Source organism: Bacillus rossius, chromosome 10 (assembly GCF_032445375.1).
Source record: "Bacillus rossius redtenbacheri isolate Brsri chromosome 10, Brsri_v3, whole genome shotgun sequence".
NCBI classification, from domain to species: Eukaryota; Metazoa; Arthropoda; class Insecta; order Phasmatodea; family Bacillidae; genus Bacillus; species Bacillus rossius.
In genome coordinates this window covers 32807902-32824759 of record NC_086337.1, presented here as the reverse complement: position 1 = coordinate 32824759, position 16858 = coordinate 32807902, and the positions used below count along the sequence as shown (strand labels likewise).

At 35.3% G+C, this 16858-nt stretch overlaps 1 protein-coding gene across 2 annotated transcripts; it reads right to left on the bottom strand.

Annotated features, from left to right (window-relative positions):
- Positions 1-5183: 5183 nt before the first annotated feature.
- On the bottom strand, positions 5184-16201 carry LOC134535930 (polyubiquitin-A-like). Of its 2 annotated transcripts, none has more exons than XM_063375323.1 (3): positions 16045-16201; positions 11993-12197; positions 5184-7815 (listed from the first exon to the last, which is right to left on the bottom strand). In XM_063375323.1, exons 2-3 carry the CDS (start codon positions 12180-12182, stop codon positions 5720-5722), a joined length of 2286 nt encoding a protein of 761 aa, XP_063231393.1. In that variant the 5' UTR covers positions 12183-12197; positions 16045-16201; the 3' UTR covers positions 5184-5719. The 2 variants fall into 2 exon arrangements, with proteins under 2 accessions (XP_063231393.1, XP_063231394.1); XM_063375324.1 differs by having other exon boundaries at positions 16104-16162.
- Between the last annotated feature and the right edge of the window lie 657 nt (positions 16202-16858).

Sequence of the window (16858 nt, the reverse complement as noted above, 5' to 3'; positions counted from 1 at the left end):
TCCTGTAAAGCAAGCAGAAGCAATTTTGTGAAGGTAAAAAAAATTAAGTTATCATGCCATTTGAAATTTTGAGGAAAAAAAAGTTTTTAAAAATGCGTGAAAGAATCTGTCTCTACGCGACCGTTCTGAAGGGTAAAAAAAAAAAAAAAAACAATGACGTAACGCGTAGGTCACCCCTGTAACGCATCGTAACGTTTTACAAAAAAAACCCTCCCCCCAAATTCGTTACGTAATAGGCCTACTTGAACGCTCCCTTAAAGGAAACGATCTTATTGATTTGTAAATATCTTAACTCTAGTATAAGACATTTAGTGAAAATAGAACGGGAGTCGATGAAGAAAGTGACACGAAGATGGCGGACCAACTTGTAGTAACATAAACCCGTATATAGTCACTTTCGTAAACATCAGGGAACATATCAAACGTATTGGTATGCCAAACGAAACTTTATGATAGTGAAACTACTCTGGAATACTGGAATATATTTGGCAAACTAAAATTGCCATAATAAAAAGTAAACACAAGTTTTAAAATATATAATAAAACTAGAATTATAATAATTATAATAATAGATATTCTCCTTCTAGAATCTCAATAGGCTTAGTCGCACAACGGTACAGGGCGTTCTTGTTAAACTCAAGAGACGTGGTTCAAATCTCGTCACAATTTTTTTTCTTTAATAACATTGTAATATAATAATGTTGAATCAGTTCAATTAGATTAAAGGTTTTTGTAGAGAGGATTTACTGACCGATTTCAGTCGTTTAGGCAAAGACTAATATACAAACATATACTTAGAGTTATATTATGTATTTAAATGTTTCAGGGTTTTTTTTAGTAATTCCATAGAAATATAACTTCTAACGTGTGCGAAAACCATAGAGTATTATCTTTTTTGTTAATTTTACCTTACGTGTCGAAAATCAGGTCCGATCCGGGGTTTAGGATTTTTCAAGGGTTTTTTTTTTTTCCCCCCGCTTTTATTGGAGCAGTGTTTATCCTAAATGTATTTAGAATTTTAAATTTCAGTTTAGGCTACATTCAGTTAATTCAAAACTGTTTTCCACGCGGTTACATAATGTTACTTCATGCTAGGTTTTAAACATGTATATTATGATCTTTAAGTATCTTTAAAAAAATGCACTAATCGAATTAGTAAATTCTTTTATAAAAAATTAATGATAGTGGAATTATGATTATATTTAAAATCACGAGCACAAACACTCAATTATAAGACCAAAAGTTTTTATGATACTGCGTCCTTTTGTTTCAGAAAGGAATAGGAAGGGTGAATTTCAATTTCCAGGGTAAACCATTTGTAGCGAAACTTCAAAATTCAAATATTAAATTTTCAAGAATCTCATAACAGAGGGGAGGAGTACCTTCATCCTGGTATGCCCTCCCATTTTACCAATGGCGACATCCCTGATTAAGATCTCTGATGCTCTGTTGACCAAGTGCAGGCGAGGTTTAAAGCAGGCCCGTAGCCGAGATTTTGTGGAGTGGGGTCAAATATAACCATAGGCGTGCGCACGGTAGGTGCCACCGGTGCCTTGGCACCACCATTAGGGTTAACGTTATTTTATTTTTACAAGCAGAAATAATACATACTTACAAAAATCCGTATTATTTCCCAAAAAAAATATGTTTTCCAATCGTGTCGAGTTACAGATATGTGCTCATAACACTATCAGTATATCAATTATCAATCGAACCAACTATACACACGGAAACAAGCCAGTTGCAATTACTTGTGTTGTACACGCGGGCCGCGGCTACGAAACTTCTGAAATGTAAATACTTCTCCTAGTTCTCCTCGAATTACATAGAATGCGCGCTCGGTGTACACTGTTCACTCCACTCGGCAGGCGCACGGAATAATAGCCGCCGTCCGCCAGGGTTTATTTAAAAAAAGAGAATTTAGTTAGTTAAAAGGATAGGCTTACTCGATGACTTATATGCAGTCGCCGACAAAACATTTCTGTTGTATTCCAAAAGTTATACTTTTGCCCACTCTTATTTGTGTATTTTTATTATTTTAATATTTTACATATTTGAGGTGTTACAAAAACTCCCTTGATTTGTGTATTGCATTTATTTGGCGTCTTCAGAAAACATGTAAGTACGGATTTTCAAAACCACCAGCATGAATTCCGTGCAAATAATTTGTGCAATCTACTTTATGGCTCAACAAAGCTTAAAACTGTAAATAATTTAGTAGTTTTCCTGGTGATTATAACTTTCAAAGCCATAATTTGTCATAAAAAATGTTAAGATTTTTATATCTGTGTATTTAATGTTTTTGTTCGGAAACACCTTAAATAGCACCATTTTGCGCTTTCAAATCCAAATTTTCCCGGGGGAGGACCCCCGGACCCCCCGCTTTAGGCTCGGGTCCGTGAATGATAGGGCTGTTGTGTAATCTGGCACCACCACTACTAAAGTCCTGCGCACGCCTATGAATATAACTATTATATAATTTGTTATGTGTAAATTTTATTTATACCTAATTAGCTTTATTTTAAATGAAAATTTATTGCCGCTCTAAAATTTCAAGGGTAGTAACACTTTCACAACTCCAACGTTTACACACAGCAGTCCAATTACGTAATGATTTTGCTTGATAAAAGAAAACTAACATTTGATATTAGTTTCATATAATTGTTTTAATTTCCCCTTAAGTCAGCTGTTCGATGATTTCGTTAACCCAGTCATAAATACGTATAAATTAGCATTATTAAATACATAAAAACACGTGTCAAGTTGGTATGAGACATTCTTACGGTAACACATGATCAAACTGTGTTAATTCAATATAGACTGCTAGGAAACAAAATTCCTGTGGCTTATCTGCGAGGCATTTCGGGATATAAATACCTACATATTTATATCCCAATAAGAATTACAATAATTCTTCTAAAATAATCTCTCTAAATTATATATTGCTATAATTTCCTTATTGTCTTATTTTTATTTTAAATAATGGAAGCGAGGGGTCCGGACACCACGGACACTCTCCTCCTCCCCCCCCCCCCCCGGGTACGACCATGCCTAAGGTCAAGGTCCTACACTGGACACTCTTTGAAGCAAACTCAGTAGGAGGGCCGCACGGACCGTACTCGCCAGATAACTTCAAGAGGCAATATACGTTCAGCACCCGGCACAAAGAAAAACATTTTCTGTTCCTTTACAAAAAGTTTCCTTCGGAAACCAGTTGCCAAGAAATAGTTTGTAATACAAGAAAGATATTGTAACTTTCCACAACACAAGGCTGTGGTTAATTTTGCATGTATATTCGTTTTTTCCCCCCGAGATAATGCCCAGTAAACCTCAAATAAATTGGCGCATATATATATATTTTTTAATTTTAATTTGTTTCATTCAAGCATATTTTTGAACCATTGACGAAATAATCAAATGTATTCAATCGTTGGACTTTGGTTTTACCATGTCTAATTTGCCCGGTTAATACTGGAAAGCTATTAAGGGAACATCATCTAACTATTGGAGGTACTGGGACAACACAGGGGCCGAGTAATATTTCATTCCCAATATCACTGTGAATACTATTTTATAGTGATAGTTTTTTACGTAAATTAATTTACAAATATCTGTAAGTTTACATAACTATTTGTGTTCCACTTCAAATAAAAAAACTTAAGTGTGTTTAGACTCGGGATTTTTTCAGGAGACACGTTCAGTAAATAGTAGTGCAAAAAGACAAATTCCAAATATATTTGTATTTTGTTTCAGCTATACTGAAAATTCATATCTCCGAGTTTAAAATAATACAAAATTACTGTTTTGCCTTTGTGGTATGTATGAATATTCTAGGTAGAATTTATAAAAAAAAACCTACCTGTTGTAATTGTTACCTTTGTGCAACTTCCAGAAAATATTTATATACTTTTTCATTTCATGTTTCACAGAACACCAATCCATCTTCAACTCAAAAGTTTGTGTGTGTGCATGTATATATATATAAATAAATATATATATATTTATATATATATATATTTATATATATATATATTTATATATATTTATATATATATATTTATATATATATTTATATATATTTATCTATATATATATATTATAAACATTTTAAAGATACAATAAATGCTTTAATTTGGCAAAAATAATTTCTAAACTGATACTTTGCTCCAAAATCTTAAGTTTTTCTTTGGTGCTATACTTCATTCAAGTATAATTTAAGAGGACTGAGTATTTATTATTTTGTTAGTCTCATAGCTGACGTCGTTCGACCGAACGCCAACCCAAAGACCGACCTGCAACCGCCAGTATCCGACCCCGCTAACGGAACGCACCCCTAGCCATGGCCCACCCGAGTCAGGCGAGCACCAGAGCAACAGGTAGAATCAAGGACCATGCCCTAATTAATCAGCCACCTCGACCCCAGTTCATTAGAAATCATACGCAAGTTAATGGTAACGCCACTTTCTATTAAAAACCCCTCCCAAAGAAAGTGCAAAGTAGGAGTGCCCAGGTCACTCACGTGTGAAAGTACCTGAATACATTTGTGTCTCCCTTGCGGCCTTCAGCCTAAATTAGAGTACTGTGTAATGTAATGTAATTATGACCACGTTTTTTGTATTAACTCGCCACTGGAGCAATCAACAAGTGACAAACAGTCTCTGGTGTGACTCTTATTATTCAAACTTAATTTATGTTAACTTATTAAATCTATTTCTTAATGTGTATCTGCAGATTATGTTAATCATTATTAAATGTACGAATTTAGAACCACTTTCAATATCTTGTTAAATAAATTATTTCAGAAAACGGAAATTTAGAAACTTTGGCTCGAGAGAACGCTGAGGCCTCCCCCAACGCCAAGGGCCAACGCCAGTACCAAGCGACTCAGACCAGGGCGGACGACTCAGACCAGGGCGGACGTGCGTCCCGTGGGGAGTCTTCATTCTTTGTCTCCACCAAAATTCACTGGGCTATACAAGAATAACATTCATAGTAACTTTACAAAATAACAGATGACTACAAAGAAAAAACCATTATCCAGTAAACTCATTATAATGGAATCAATTACATAAATATGCTTCACTGATTCTTAGCCAAAACGAATCACACTATAATATTTCAAGTAATTAATTAAAATTCTTTACGGGAGGCAATATTACTTAAAGTATTTAATAAAACACACATTTCTGCTTCAAGATGTTTATTTAATTCTAATAGTGTATGTAATTAATTCACTAAATATTGACCTGAATATAGGATTTAAAAGAAACTTCAGGATGAAACAAGATTAATGGAGTCTTGTAAGGTCTAGCCTGCAAGAAAAAAATGACAACTTAGAAACAATACATTCAAAATTATTTTTACTGAAGGCAAACAAATTGATAACTTAAGTTATTTTAAGTCAAAAACCAATACTTTCAAGCATGAGACTTGTGGACATTATTCCAAGTACAAAACTTAATAGCACAAAAATCACAATGGTTTTGTGCAACTAAAAAGATCTGTAAAAACAACAATACGAACAAAAAAGTTTTTTTTTATTTGAAACACAGAAACTCAATATATTAAAACATTTTATAAATAAAAATTATTTAAGTTTGACTCACAGTAAAAAGCTTATTGTAATAAACTATTAAGCAACACCCATATTTACCAAATTCGCAAACCTTTTCAATGCTGGAATGCTAAAATTTTAAATCTCTGTTGAAAGTGTTATGGATCAAAATCCTCCTCGCAGGCGCAGAACCAAGTGCAGAGTGGATTCTTTCTGGATGTTGTAGTCGGACAACGTACGGCCATCCTCAAGCTGTTTGCCGGCAAAGATCAGCCTCTGCTGGTCTGGTGGAATGCCTTCCTTATCCTGAATCTTGGCCTTCACGTTCTCAATGGTGTCGGATGCCTCTACTTCCAGGGTGATGGTCTTGCCAGTCAAGGTCTTCACAAATATCTGCATGCCACCTCGCAGGCGCAGAACCAAGTGTAGAGTGGACTCTTTCTGGATGTTGTAGTCTGACAACGTACGGCCATCCTCAAGCTGTTTGCCGGCAAAGATCAGCCTCTGCTGGTCTGGTGGAATGCCTTCCTTATCCTGAATCTTGGCCTTCACGTTCTCAATGGTGTCGGATGCCTCTACTTCCAGGGTGATGGTCTTGCCAGTCAAGGTCTTCACAAATATCTGCATGCCACCTCGCAGGCGCAGAACCAAGTGTAGAGTGGACTCTTTCTGGATGTTGTAGTCTGACAACGTACGGCCATCCTCAAGCTGTTTGCCGGCAAAGATCAGCCTCTGCTGGTCTGGTGGAATGCCTTCCTTATCCTGAATCTTGGCCTTCACGTTCTCAATGGTGTCAGATGCCTCTACTTCCAGGGTGATGGTCTTGCCAGTCAAGGTCTTCACAAATATCTGCATGCCACCTCGCAGGCGCAGAACCAAGTGTAGAGTGGACTCTTTCTGGATGTTGTAGTCGGACAACGTACGGCCATCCTCAAGCTGTTTGCCGGCAAAGATCAGCCTCTGCTGGTCTGGTGGAATGCCTTCCTTATCCTGAATCTTGGCCTTCACGTTCTCAATGGTGTCAGATGCCTCTACTTCCAGGGTGATGGTCTTGCCAGTCAAGGTCTTCACAAATATCTGCATGCCACCTCGCAGGCGCAGAACCAAGTGTAGAGTGGACTCTTTCTGGATGTTGTAGTCTGACAACGTACGGCCATCCTCAAGCTGTTTGCCGGCAAAGATCAGCCTCTGCTGGTCTGGTGGAATGCCTTCCTTATCCTGAATCTTGGCCTTCACGTTCTCAATGGTATCAGATGCCTCTACTTCCAGGGTGATGGTCTTGCCAGTCAAGGTCTTCACAAATATCTGCATGCCACCTCGCAGGCGCAGAACCAAGTGTAGAGTGGACTCTTTCTGGATGTTGTAGTCTGACAACGTACGGCCATCCTCAAGCTGTTTGCCGGCAAAGATCAGCCTCTGCTGGTCTGGTGGAATGCCTTCCTTATCCTGAATCTTGGCCTTCACGTTCTCAATGGTGTCGGATGCCTCTACTTCCAGGGTGATGGTCTTGCCAGTCAAGGTCTTCACAAATATCTGCATGCCACCTCGCAGGCGCAGAACCAAGTGTAGAGTGGACTCTTTCTGGATGTTGTAGTCGGACAACGTACGGCCATCCTCAAGCTGTTTGCCGGCAAAGATCAGCCTCTGCTGGTCTGGTGGAATGCCTTCCTTATCCTGAATCTTGGCCTTCACGTTCTCAATGGTGTCAGATGCCTCTACTTCCAGGGTGATGGTCTTGCCAGTCAAGGTCTTCACAAATATCTGCATGCCACCTCGCAGGCGCAGAACCAAGTGTAGAGTGGACTCTTTCTGGATGTTGTAGTCGGACAACGTACGGCCATCCTCAAGCTGTTTTCCGGCAAAGATCAGCCTCTGCTGGTCTGGTGGAATGCCTTCCTTATCCTGAATCTTGGCCTTCACGTTCTCAATGGTGTCAGATGCCTCTACTTCCAGGGTGATGGTCTTGCCAGTCAAGGTCTTCACAAATATCTGCATACCACCTCGCAGGCGCAGAACCAAGTGTAGAGTGGACTCTTTCTGGATGTTGTAGTCGGACAACGTACGGCCATCCTCAAGCTGTTTGCCGGCAAAGATCAGCCTCTGCTGGTCTGGTGGAATGCCTTCCTTATCCTGAATCTTGGCCTTCACGTTCTCAATGGTGTCAGATGCCTCTACTTCCAGGGTGATGGTCTTGCCAGTCAAGGTCTTCACAAATATCTGCATGCCACCTCGCAAGCGCAGAACCAAGTGTAAAGTAGATTCTGTAACAAAATCATAATTATAGTTAAGGGTAAACAATTCAACTAAGAACACCAGTTTATAATATTTTTGTTTTTTAAGACTTGCTCATGAAATATGCAAGAATACTTATGTTACACAGAATTATTTCATTATCATTTTAAAGAGGTGTGTTAGCCATCTTTTTTTGCCACAAGCATAATATATATTAGCCCATCTTACCAGGAGAAAAGATACACAAACTCTATTTTAAAACAGTAGTGTTTTTCTTTGATAACATTTATGCTTGCATAAATTATTTACTTGTTTACACAGTGCAGTGCTTGGTTATTCAAGTGTCCCCTCCCCCCCCCCCCCCTCTAGGTCTAAGTTCCAACGCAGAAACTCCGCAGTAACGAGTGACATCCATCAACCAAATTAAAGGCAACAAACATACAGTCCATTATAACAAATGTATGTTAACTGAGGGCTTTGTAATGGACAAGATACAGTGGTGTTAACTTAACAGAATGCTGTGTAGACTATACAGACCAGTCACAAAATGAATGTTTATACCTTTATACAACAATTTTTTACAAAATTGTTTGGAAAGAAGATTATTCAATAATATTTCAGAGTTTAGAGTTTTGTGATATTCATGCATATCAGAATTGCTTACTGGTGCTGTACACTTAAAAGTATAATTACCAACATTGTGTATCCTACATGTGATAGCAGTGTGTATCCTAATGTAATAGCAGTGTCAATCCTACATGTAATACCACTAAGGGGTGACTATAATATGCTCCAGACACCATAATGTGCACAGGAGGCAGTATCTTCGTCAAAGCAAACGGAGGTTTTTTTTGTCCGTAACTTGCTGAGGTCATGAAGCCCTATACCTACTATGACCATTAAGTAGAATCCTAGTTAATAGCTGAAGGAAACTTTAGTACATGATGCACAAAACGAAATGTCGTAGCTGTTAAACATGTTTAAATATTACAATACGCTAAGCAGAATTTTATTTGGGGGGAAAAAACTATGCCTTTTCTTTCCTGTGAATCCACATATAACATACATTCCGTATTAAATAACCACAAAGGGCAAACTATTCAGCATGGTGTATTTAATATTTTTCCTTGCGTCCAATTATATACTTATGATTATCTGCATCTATGAAAACATCGCAAATGTAAATATGTACTGGGTCTAACCCAAGTAACACTTTTAATTTAAAATCAAAGTCATCACTAGTTAGAATGTATGTTGTGAAGGTTTGAAAAGATAAGATTTGATAGTCACAAGCAACATTGGTAGCCTTGATAATGATTACTTTTAATTCATTTATTTATATTGGTGGCAAAGTTAAGGCGAATTGCCTTTTTTTTACACTTAACCACATTATACATATATTTTTCTCTACATTAAAATTGCATATTAAAAATAAAATAATATATAAATCAAACTATGTTGTTAACTAAATATACAAAGATAAAAGTTAAACAGAAAACCAATTTGTATTTAACCCAAACTTGACATACACCTAAAATCTAATTAAAGGTTAAGAGTCATTAGTTACCAATATAGTATAACATTAATACCATTCTTTCACACATTCATACAAATTCAGATCCTTCAGTCTGAAGGCTGCTAGGTTATTTTTGTTGATATTAGCCTTATTTAATTGCATTGTCGCCTGGTCCAGTTCTTTCCGGAGCATCACTACAAAAGATTCTGATAAACTTTTTGATTAATGCATGGGATGGATATTGCCAGTATAGAGTTGTTAGTGGATCATTTCTCATGGATATGGTAGCTTTGTATATTATTTAAACTGACAACAGAAAGCGACGGGATCACAGCTGCAGTGCATTATAAGAAGAATTAGTTTGCATATTTAATCTTTGAGCAAGTTTTAACCATTTCAACTGCTGATGGTACAGAGTTAGATGGTCTCTTAATTTTAAGTTGAAAATAAATATTACACAGCAGTTTTTTGCTTCTGAAGCAGCTTTGCCAGTTTCTCCGTCATATCAGAAAACAAAACATCGCAGTGAGGCATAATTAAGGTCTGAACAAAGATGGCTTTTTAAGTTTTAATACTGGGAGAGAGAAAATTTTTTTAAGCAGCTTAAGCAATGCATGGAGAACTGGACTTTCTTGCTAATTTGCATTACTGCTCCTTCCAAGTTAACGTCGAGTATCAGAACTCCCAGGTTTCTCATCAAGTTTGAGAACTGAATATCAACTCCTCCAAGTGATAAGTTATTATGTTTGTAAGAAATTGCTTTTAAGATATTATAAGAGCAGAACCAAATATTATGGCCTGTGTTTTATCAATATTCAACATGAATCTTAAGTTTTACCAAGATCTAGCAGCGTTAAAATTGTTAGTTCCCGCCTAGCTACAGCATGACTGATGCTATCCATAACATTTGTTAGAGCAGTAGCAGCACTGTAACCAGGTCTGTAGCCCAACAGGAAAGTATATAAAAAATTTATTTTCGATAGGTATGTGTGTCTGCTGATGCATCAGGTGTTCAAAGGCTTTAGAAACAGTAAACAGGATGCTTATTGGGTGAAAAACTTTAGCCGACTTAGGAGATTTAATTTTCGGAATTGGTTTAATATAGGAGTACTTCTATGTTGTCAGTTAAGTGGTGCATTAAAAATGTGCTTAACACAGGGACTACAAATGGTGGAATTATTTTCAGTATGTTAACGGATATTAAGTCATTACTTTTTAAGTGATGCAGGGCCTTCGCAACTTTTAAGCATGATACTGGGGGAAAAAACCTTATTTTCAGAAAACTGAGTTGTTAATTATACATTTTCTCTCACATTGTTAAAATATTTAATATGTTTGTTTGAGGTTTTTTAAGGAAATGTTTAATGATTTGTCAGTAAAATATAAATACAGTACCTACTTCTGAATAAATCACTACTTTAGTAGTAGAATGGCATATACAACATCTTTCATTACCAAAGGAAGCATAGACAAGCAACTTATTATTTTCATTCACGACGAGTCATCCAATGTGCTAACCTCGAACAAACTGCCATGCAAACAATTGTCACAGAATTTACTTTAATAATTAAAAATATTCCATTACACAGAAAAATTATATGTAAAACCATGTTAGGACTCAGTGTTCCCAGAAATAAGGGTGGTAAAACAATTTGAACCAAATGACCCAAACGACCCCTCAACATCAAAAAATAACATTTTTTGCACCAAGTCAATGTTTAACCATTTCTGGCACAAAATCAAGTTTTCATATTCAAATATAAATCCATTTTAAAACAGATTCTCCCGAAAAGGAGAAACACCTAAGAAAATCCTATTAGACCACCAACTGTCACTAAAACAAATATAAATCAGGCACAACTGTATCTTAACGAGCTCCAAAAGTCCATTTAACAACGATGTCATACGGAAAATGAAATAAATTTTCATTAAAATGTTGAATTTAATTTTCATTACATTAGTTTGTTAGTTTTGGGCCGTAACTATATACCACTTAAGAAGCCAAGCATTTTAAGTGCAGTGACATCACTTGGTAGTGGAACGAATGAAGGGGGAAAGGAATACAGAGGACGGGGGCAGCCAGCATGCAGTGTATGCCCCACTTGGCTGAACGGAGTAAACTTATTTTGTTGACCCCGGGTGTAAGGGGCAGGTGTGCATCCTGATGTATCTGTAGTATTGCATCTTACAGGACACGCTAGTGCAATTCCAGCAACATGCGTTCACGCACTAAAATGTTTACTGCAGGCCTGGTGGCATGGAACAAAACAAAATTAAGAGGCTAAATCTCTCCCATCTTAAAGATGATAGCATTAAGAACAACTTAACAGAACATTCCTGGAATTACATAGAAATTAAAGGATTTTTCCAGTTAATTCTCGGTAATGACAAATCCCGCCATTTTTCTGATTTTCCTGGTTGGTAGACACCCCAATAACTATAACAGCACAAAAATTAATGATTAAATAATGGAACCAAGAAAACTTACTGTATTATCTACACTTTCAGGCACAACTCACTTTTTAGATGAGTTTCCATGCAGACAGTAGTCATTCAACATTGCCTACTGTGTATATACTACTTTATTTCAACTAAAGATTTTAGGGTTCAATAGAAATCCTAAATCAATTTTAATAAATAAACTTTTAGCCTTCTACATTTAAAGAATAGAAATAATTTTAATAAATTACCTTTTTGAATATTGTAATCTGAAAGAGTTCGGCCATCTTCCAACTGCTTTCCTGCAAAAATCAGGCGCTGCTGATCAGGAGGTATCCCTTCCTTGTCTTGAATCTTCGCTTTGACATTTTCAATTGTATCTGATGCTTCAACTTCCAAAGTAATGGTTTTCCCTGTCAATGTCTTGACAAAAATCTGCATCTTGTGGCTTCACACCTATAAAAGAAATCTACATTTATGACAAATGGCATAAAATAATTCCATTTGAATCCATGCACTGCATACCACCACACACACAAAAAACTTGACATGCAAGGACATGCGAGAATCATTTGTTAGCACGACAAGACCAATTACCATTTAGCCAATCAACATGATTACACTGTATACTTGAACTACCTATATATAACCCCACTACACATTAAAATTTTTACTACATAAATTTTCATATTTTTTATCTATTTGTCATGAATTTGACACAAACCCAAGTTTTTCCTTGATATATTAATTGGAATGTCTAATAAAGAAATACTTAGTTGTTGGACTATGCAATAAATTTGTTGAATTACTCTTGAAGCAAACAGTGCACTTAAAATTAAAACCAATAAATAAAAGTTACGACCAAGGGCAACATAAATCATGAGCACTCTTACGCCTTGGACATTTTAAGTGAAACCAATAGTTGCAATAGTGTACAATTCAACACTCTTTCAATCTACCCTTATGCGATAAACAGAAACTTACTTGCTACATTTTCTATTAAGGGAAATTGCTTTACAAAAATAACTTTTCAATGAAAATAAATCCCAATATTTTTTTTTTGTTTATGTTACCAATAATATTGCACTTTTCAATTCACACACTTTGAAATACACAGACCTAATTATAGATTTTATCTCACATTTTCAAATTTTTAATACATTTAAGGGTTTCATAAGGAAATGTTTAATGATTTGTCAGTAAAATATAAACACAGCACTGGTACCTACTTCTGAATAAATCAATACTTTTGTAGAAGGGCATATACATCATCTTTCATTGCCAACGAAAGCTAAGACATACCTAAGTGTATTAGAAAACAGACCATACAAAGTCTATTTTCAGTAATCTGTTATTGCAAGAATTGTTTAAACTATAGTTTATTTTATAGGCCAGTCCTCCAAACAAAATTATAAATTTTTTTGAAAAAACTGAGTGAACAATGATTAAGGTATGGGTGAAATCCATTTTTAAAAACTTAAAATGAAAATTTTAACTATACAACATTTAATTGTAAAGAGAAAGAAATCAAGGTAGCCTAGCTATTAGCAAGTGGTTAGCATTTTCAGTAGCTTATTGTTAGAAAATAAGTTTATTAATTAAAACAACATAATTTTAATAGCAACACATGTCTTCCAAACTAAAACAGAAAAAACTATTACTGTACCATGAAAATTTGTAACTGCATTTAAAAACTCTCTACTAATATTATGAAATATTACAATTAATATGTAAACTCACAAACTTATACAGGTCTACCAAAAAGAATATGAGCATATATAATTGTAGCTGACCAATCGGCAATCTAACCAACCTTTCACTTTAGTTACCTATTTCCTTTATTCTTAGAAACAGTGATTACAACCTTTACTAGTAAAATTAACAATTTTTAATTCCACTTCAGAAAAAAAAATTTAAGACTGGATAGTCATAAAACATATTGTTAGTTTATTCCACCTTGTTTTAATAAGCATTAACATTTACCTGATAGACAATCATGTAAATGTGTGGAACATAAACTAATGGTAAGACAACTATAAAAAAATACTCTGAAATAAAATTTTAAATTTGGGTAAAGTCAACATTCTGATACTGGTAAGCAGTGTGTGAGTATATAGCATGTGTGTGTGTGTGTGGCGGATATGGTTGGATAAAAAATAGGGGAAAGATAAGCTTGTCGTTTAAATATGCCAATAACAGACTAGGTACTACTCTTAAACAAGCAGCTTTTTAGAATGGAAAAAATAAAATAAAATTTTTAAAAATCGTGGTTTTCACACACTACACACTTCCCTAAAATTACTCCGATAGGATGGTTTCGTAATTCCTACTAGTTTGTGAAAAACATTTTTATATTTTACATTACAATACCTGTTTTTTAATGCTGCCACAAATTCATTGTTTATCAGAAAAAAAATTCTGAATAAATGTTTTCCACATACTTGAAACGTTCTTGAATTATCCCTAAAAGGAAAGTCTAGTGGCTTGTGAAAAATAACAGTTTACAGCTTACAATACATAGGTATGTATTCAAGCCCAATTGCCAACATTAATTGTTAACCCAGTGTTTTTTTTTGCTTAGAGTTTGCTTAGAGAACTTGTCACTGTAGGTGTTTGAAATAATTAAAATTGTTTAAATAACAACTGTATTGCAATTGAAAGGAACTTTTAATGCTTAAATTTCATGTTTATTGTTTTACTAGAATAAGTAATTGTATCATGAAATATTTGTTTTGTTACATTGCATTTAAGTACGCACTATTTTAAGTCACACTGTAACATACGAGTCTAATGGGAGACAAATTTTGAATAGAATTGTTAACATCGTTCTTTTCTTTGAGAAATACGTGCTGTGAACTGAATTGGCCAACATTGTATTTTGCATCAATCCAAGGTATTCTTTGATTAGTCATCATATATTGTGTGATATGGCTGGTGTTTCATTCATCCCAGTTTATCCCTGGACCCTGAAGGCTTCACTCCTGATGGCATTACATAATGAATTAAAAGAGCAAGCCTCATGTACTACGGATCAAGCCAACAGGTTCATGCTATTAGGATCAAGACTTCAGGATCCAGGGATACACTTCAATGTATGAAACGAAAGAATAGCCATATTTTTTATTCTCCATAGTTGGCTAAAGTTGTGCTCAACAGAGGAAAGCAGGAGCAATGAATGGCAATGGCAGTGTGAAAACAAAAGTATTGTAATGCAAGCTTTTTTCACGAACCAGAGGAATTAAGAAACAATCCTTCAGGATAAATTTAGACTGTGTAGTGTGTGAAAACCATGTTTTTCTGAATTTTTTTCCTCTTCTGTTCTAAAAAGACAATATGTCCAAGTAGCCTATTACAGATACAGGTTTGACACCGCCTGGAATTGAACCCCTGAGCCTTGGTGGGAGGCAAGTGTTCCAACCACAGGTACACTTACATATATGTAGTGTGCCTTCACCTGTTTATGTTAAAGGATATCGTGCTATGGTCAACATTAATTCTGCACTCAGTCAAGAGTTAATTTTAATTCTTCACAGAGCTAACAGTATATTTTTTCCATTCCTTATTATTGCATGCTTCCATGTATTAAAAAAAAATGTCATTTCGTGCCAGAGACAACTAAATGTTATGTTTTTACACACTTCAAATGTCAACAGGAGATAGTTTTCTACAGGACCTATATTGTTTTAGCAGATTCTATAATGAATTTTTTTGAGTGCATATGGCATAGGAGAATTTGCCTATAAACATGAGTTCGTCTGTCTTGGTGGAACGTTGTTCGATGCAAGATCAGACATCTAATCTGATTAGTATGTTCGTCGTGGCATTATGAATCCAGCTTTTAAAAAAAATACTGAATTCAAATTTTTTTTCAACGGATAGGTCACGTTCTTACAATATTTTACCAATAAAGGAAACAAATGAAACATGCAGTAAAGGTTATTGATCGTAACATTACATAACTACGATCAAGCCTAACAAAGAAAACATATTTATGAACAAACTGTTCTAGAACTTTCACGTCGTCTCCTACATTAAAAAAGTAAGCTACAGATAAGTTAGACGTCTTAAGAACGTAATTACTACCAGCATTCCATACAAATAACAACTAAAATAACTGAAACATCACAAACAAATAATATTTATTCATTTACCAAGCTACGATATTGTTAACCAAAATGGCTACCAAACAGCCGTTCTGCAATACCACTAAAAACTCTACAAAATTAATTTTGAAATCTTTGTCTAAAATTTAACTACTCATAATTAGAAGCATTACTTCCAATAACAGCACTATTCCACTTACAGAATTTTGCAACTAAACACCTTCACAGCTGAAATTACTTTGAACAGCAAGCAACGTACGTTCTCAAGATGACCCAACCTTCCTTCTTCAAATCCTTCAACATATCGATCGTTCGATATAGTCAAAGAGGTCACAAACAAAGAGCATACATGACACACAAGAACTTTTCACGTGCATTTACAGTCGCTTTACCTTTATCTAGAGCACTAAAGACCTATTGAAAATTTAACATTTTCGATTTCAAAATATTTTAATTTGGTGTATCAAAAAAAGTTGTAGTGCAATGAATCACCGATAAAATAACTAGCACAGCCATGTTTGTATGATAAGATTGATGACTTGAGTTTTCATCAAATATTTTGCATATAGGACAAATTCTAAAATATCTTGGATTTTGGAAGCAATCGGTCTATCAAAATCGTGCATAGTGAAAATGTAAAGGCCATACGTTTCTGTCACAACGAATATTTAACCAGGCGAAGGACACGTGTATGATTAAACATTATAAAAATTAAAATATCTAGAAAAATATTACAAGGTGCCAAAAAATATATATAACAACACCATCCGACATTACTCCCTTGGCTCAAACAGGATGTTATGCCATCTAGATGCCACACAGGCGTGTTCAGCCAAACGCGCCGCAGCGTGAGTGAGTGCAGTGCGCTGAACTTCAGATGAGTGACATGTCGATTGCTGCCCGAGTGGCAATCGACTAGTGTCGTTAATCCTCATTATAATTTTTCTACCTCTTATTAATACTGTCACAATTTAAAGTAGGTAGTTCATTAATGGAACAAAGTTTTCATTCAAG

Excerpts from the sequence above, each read along its gene's own strand:
- LOC134535930 (XM_063375323.1), bottom strand. The coding sequence starts at position 12,182 with ATGCAGATTTTTGTCAAGACATTGACAGGGAAAACCATTACTTTGGAA. Across the intron at positions 7,816-11,992 it reads AGATTACAATATTCAAAAAG|AATCTACTTTACACTTGGTT; the intron begins GTAATTTATTAA and ends ATTTTGTTACAG.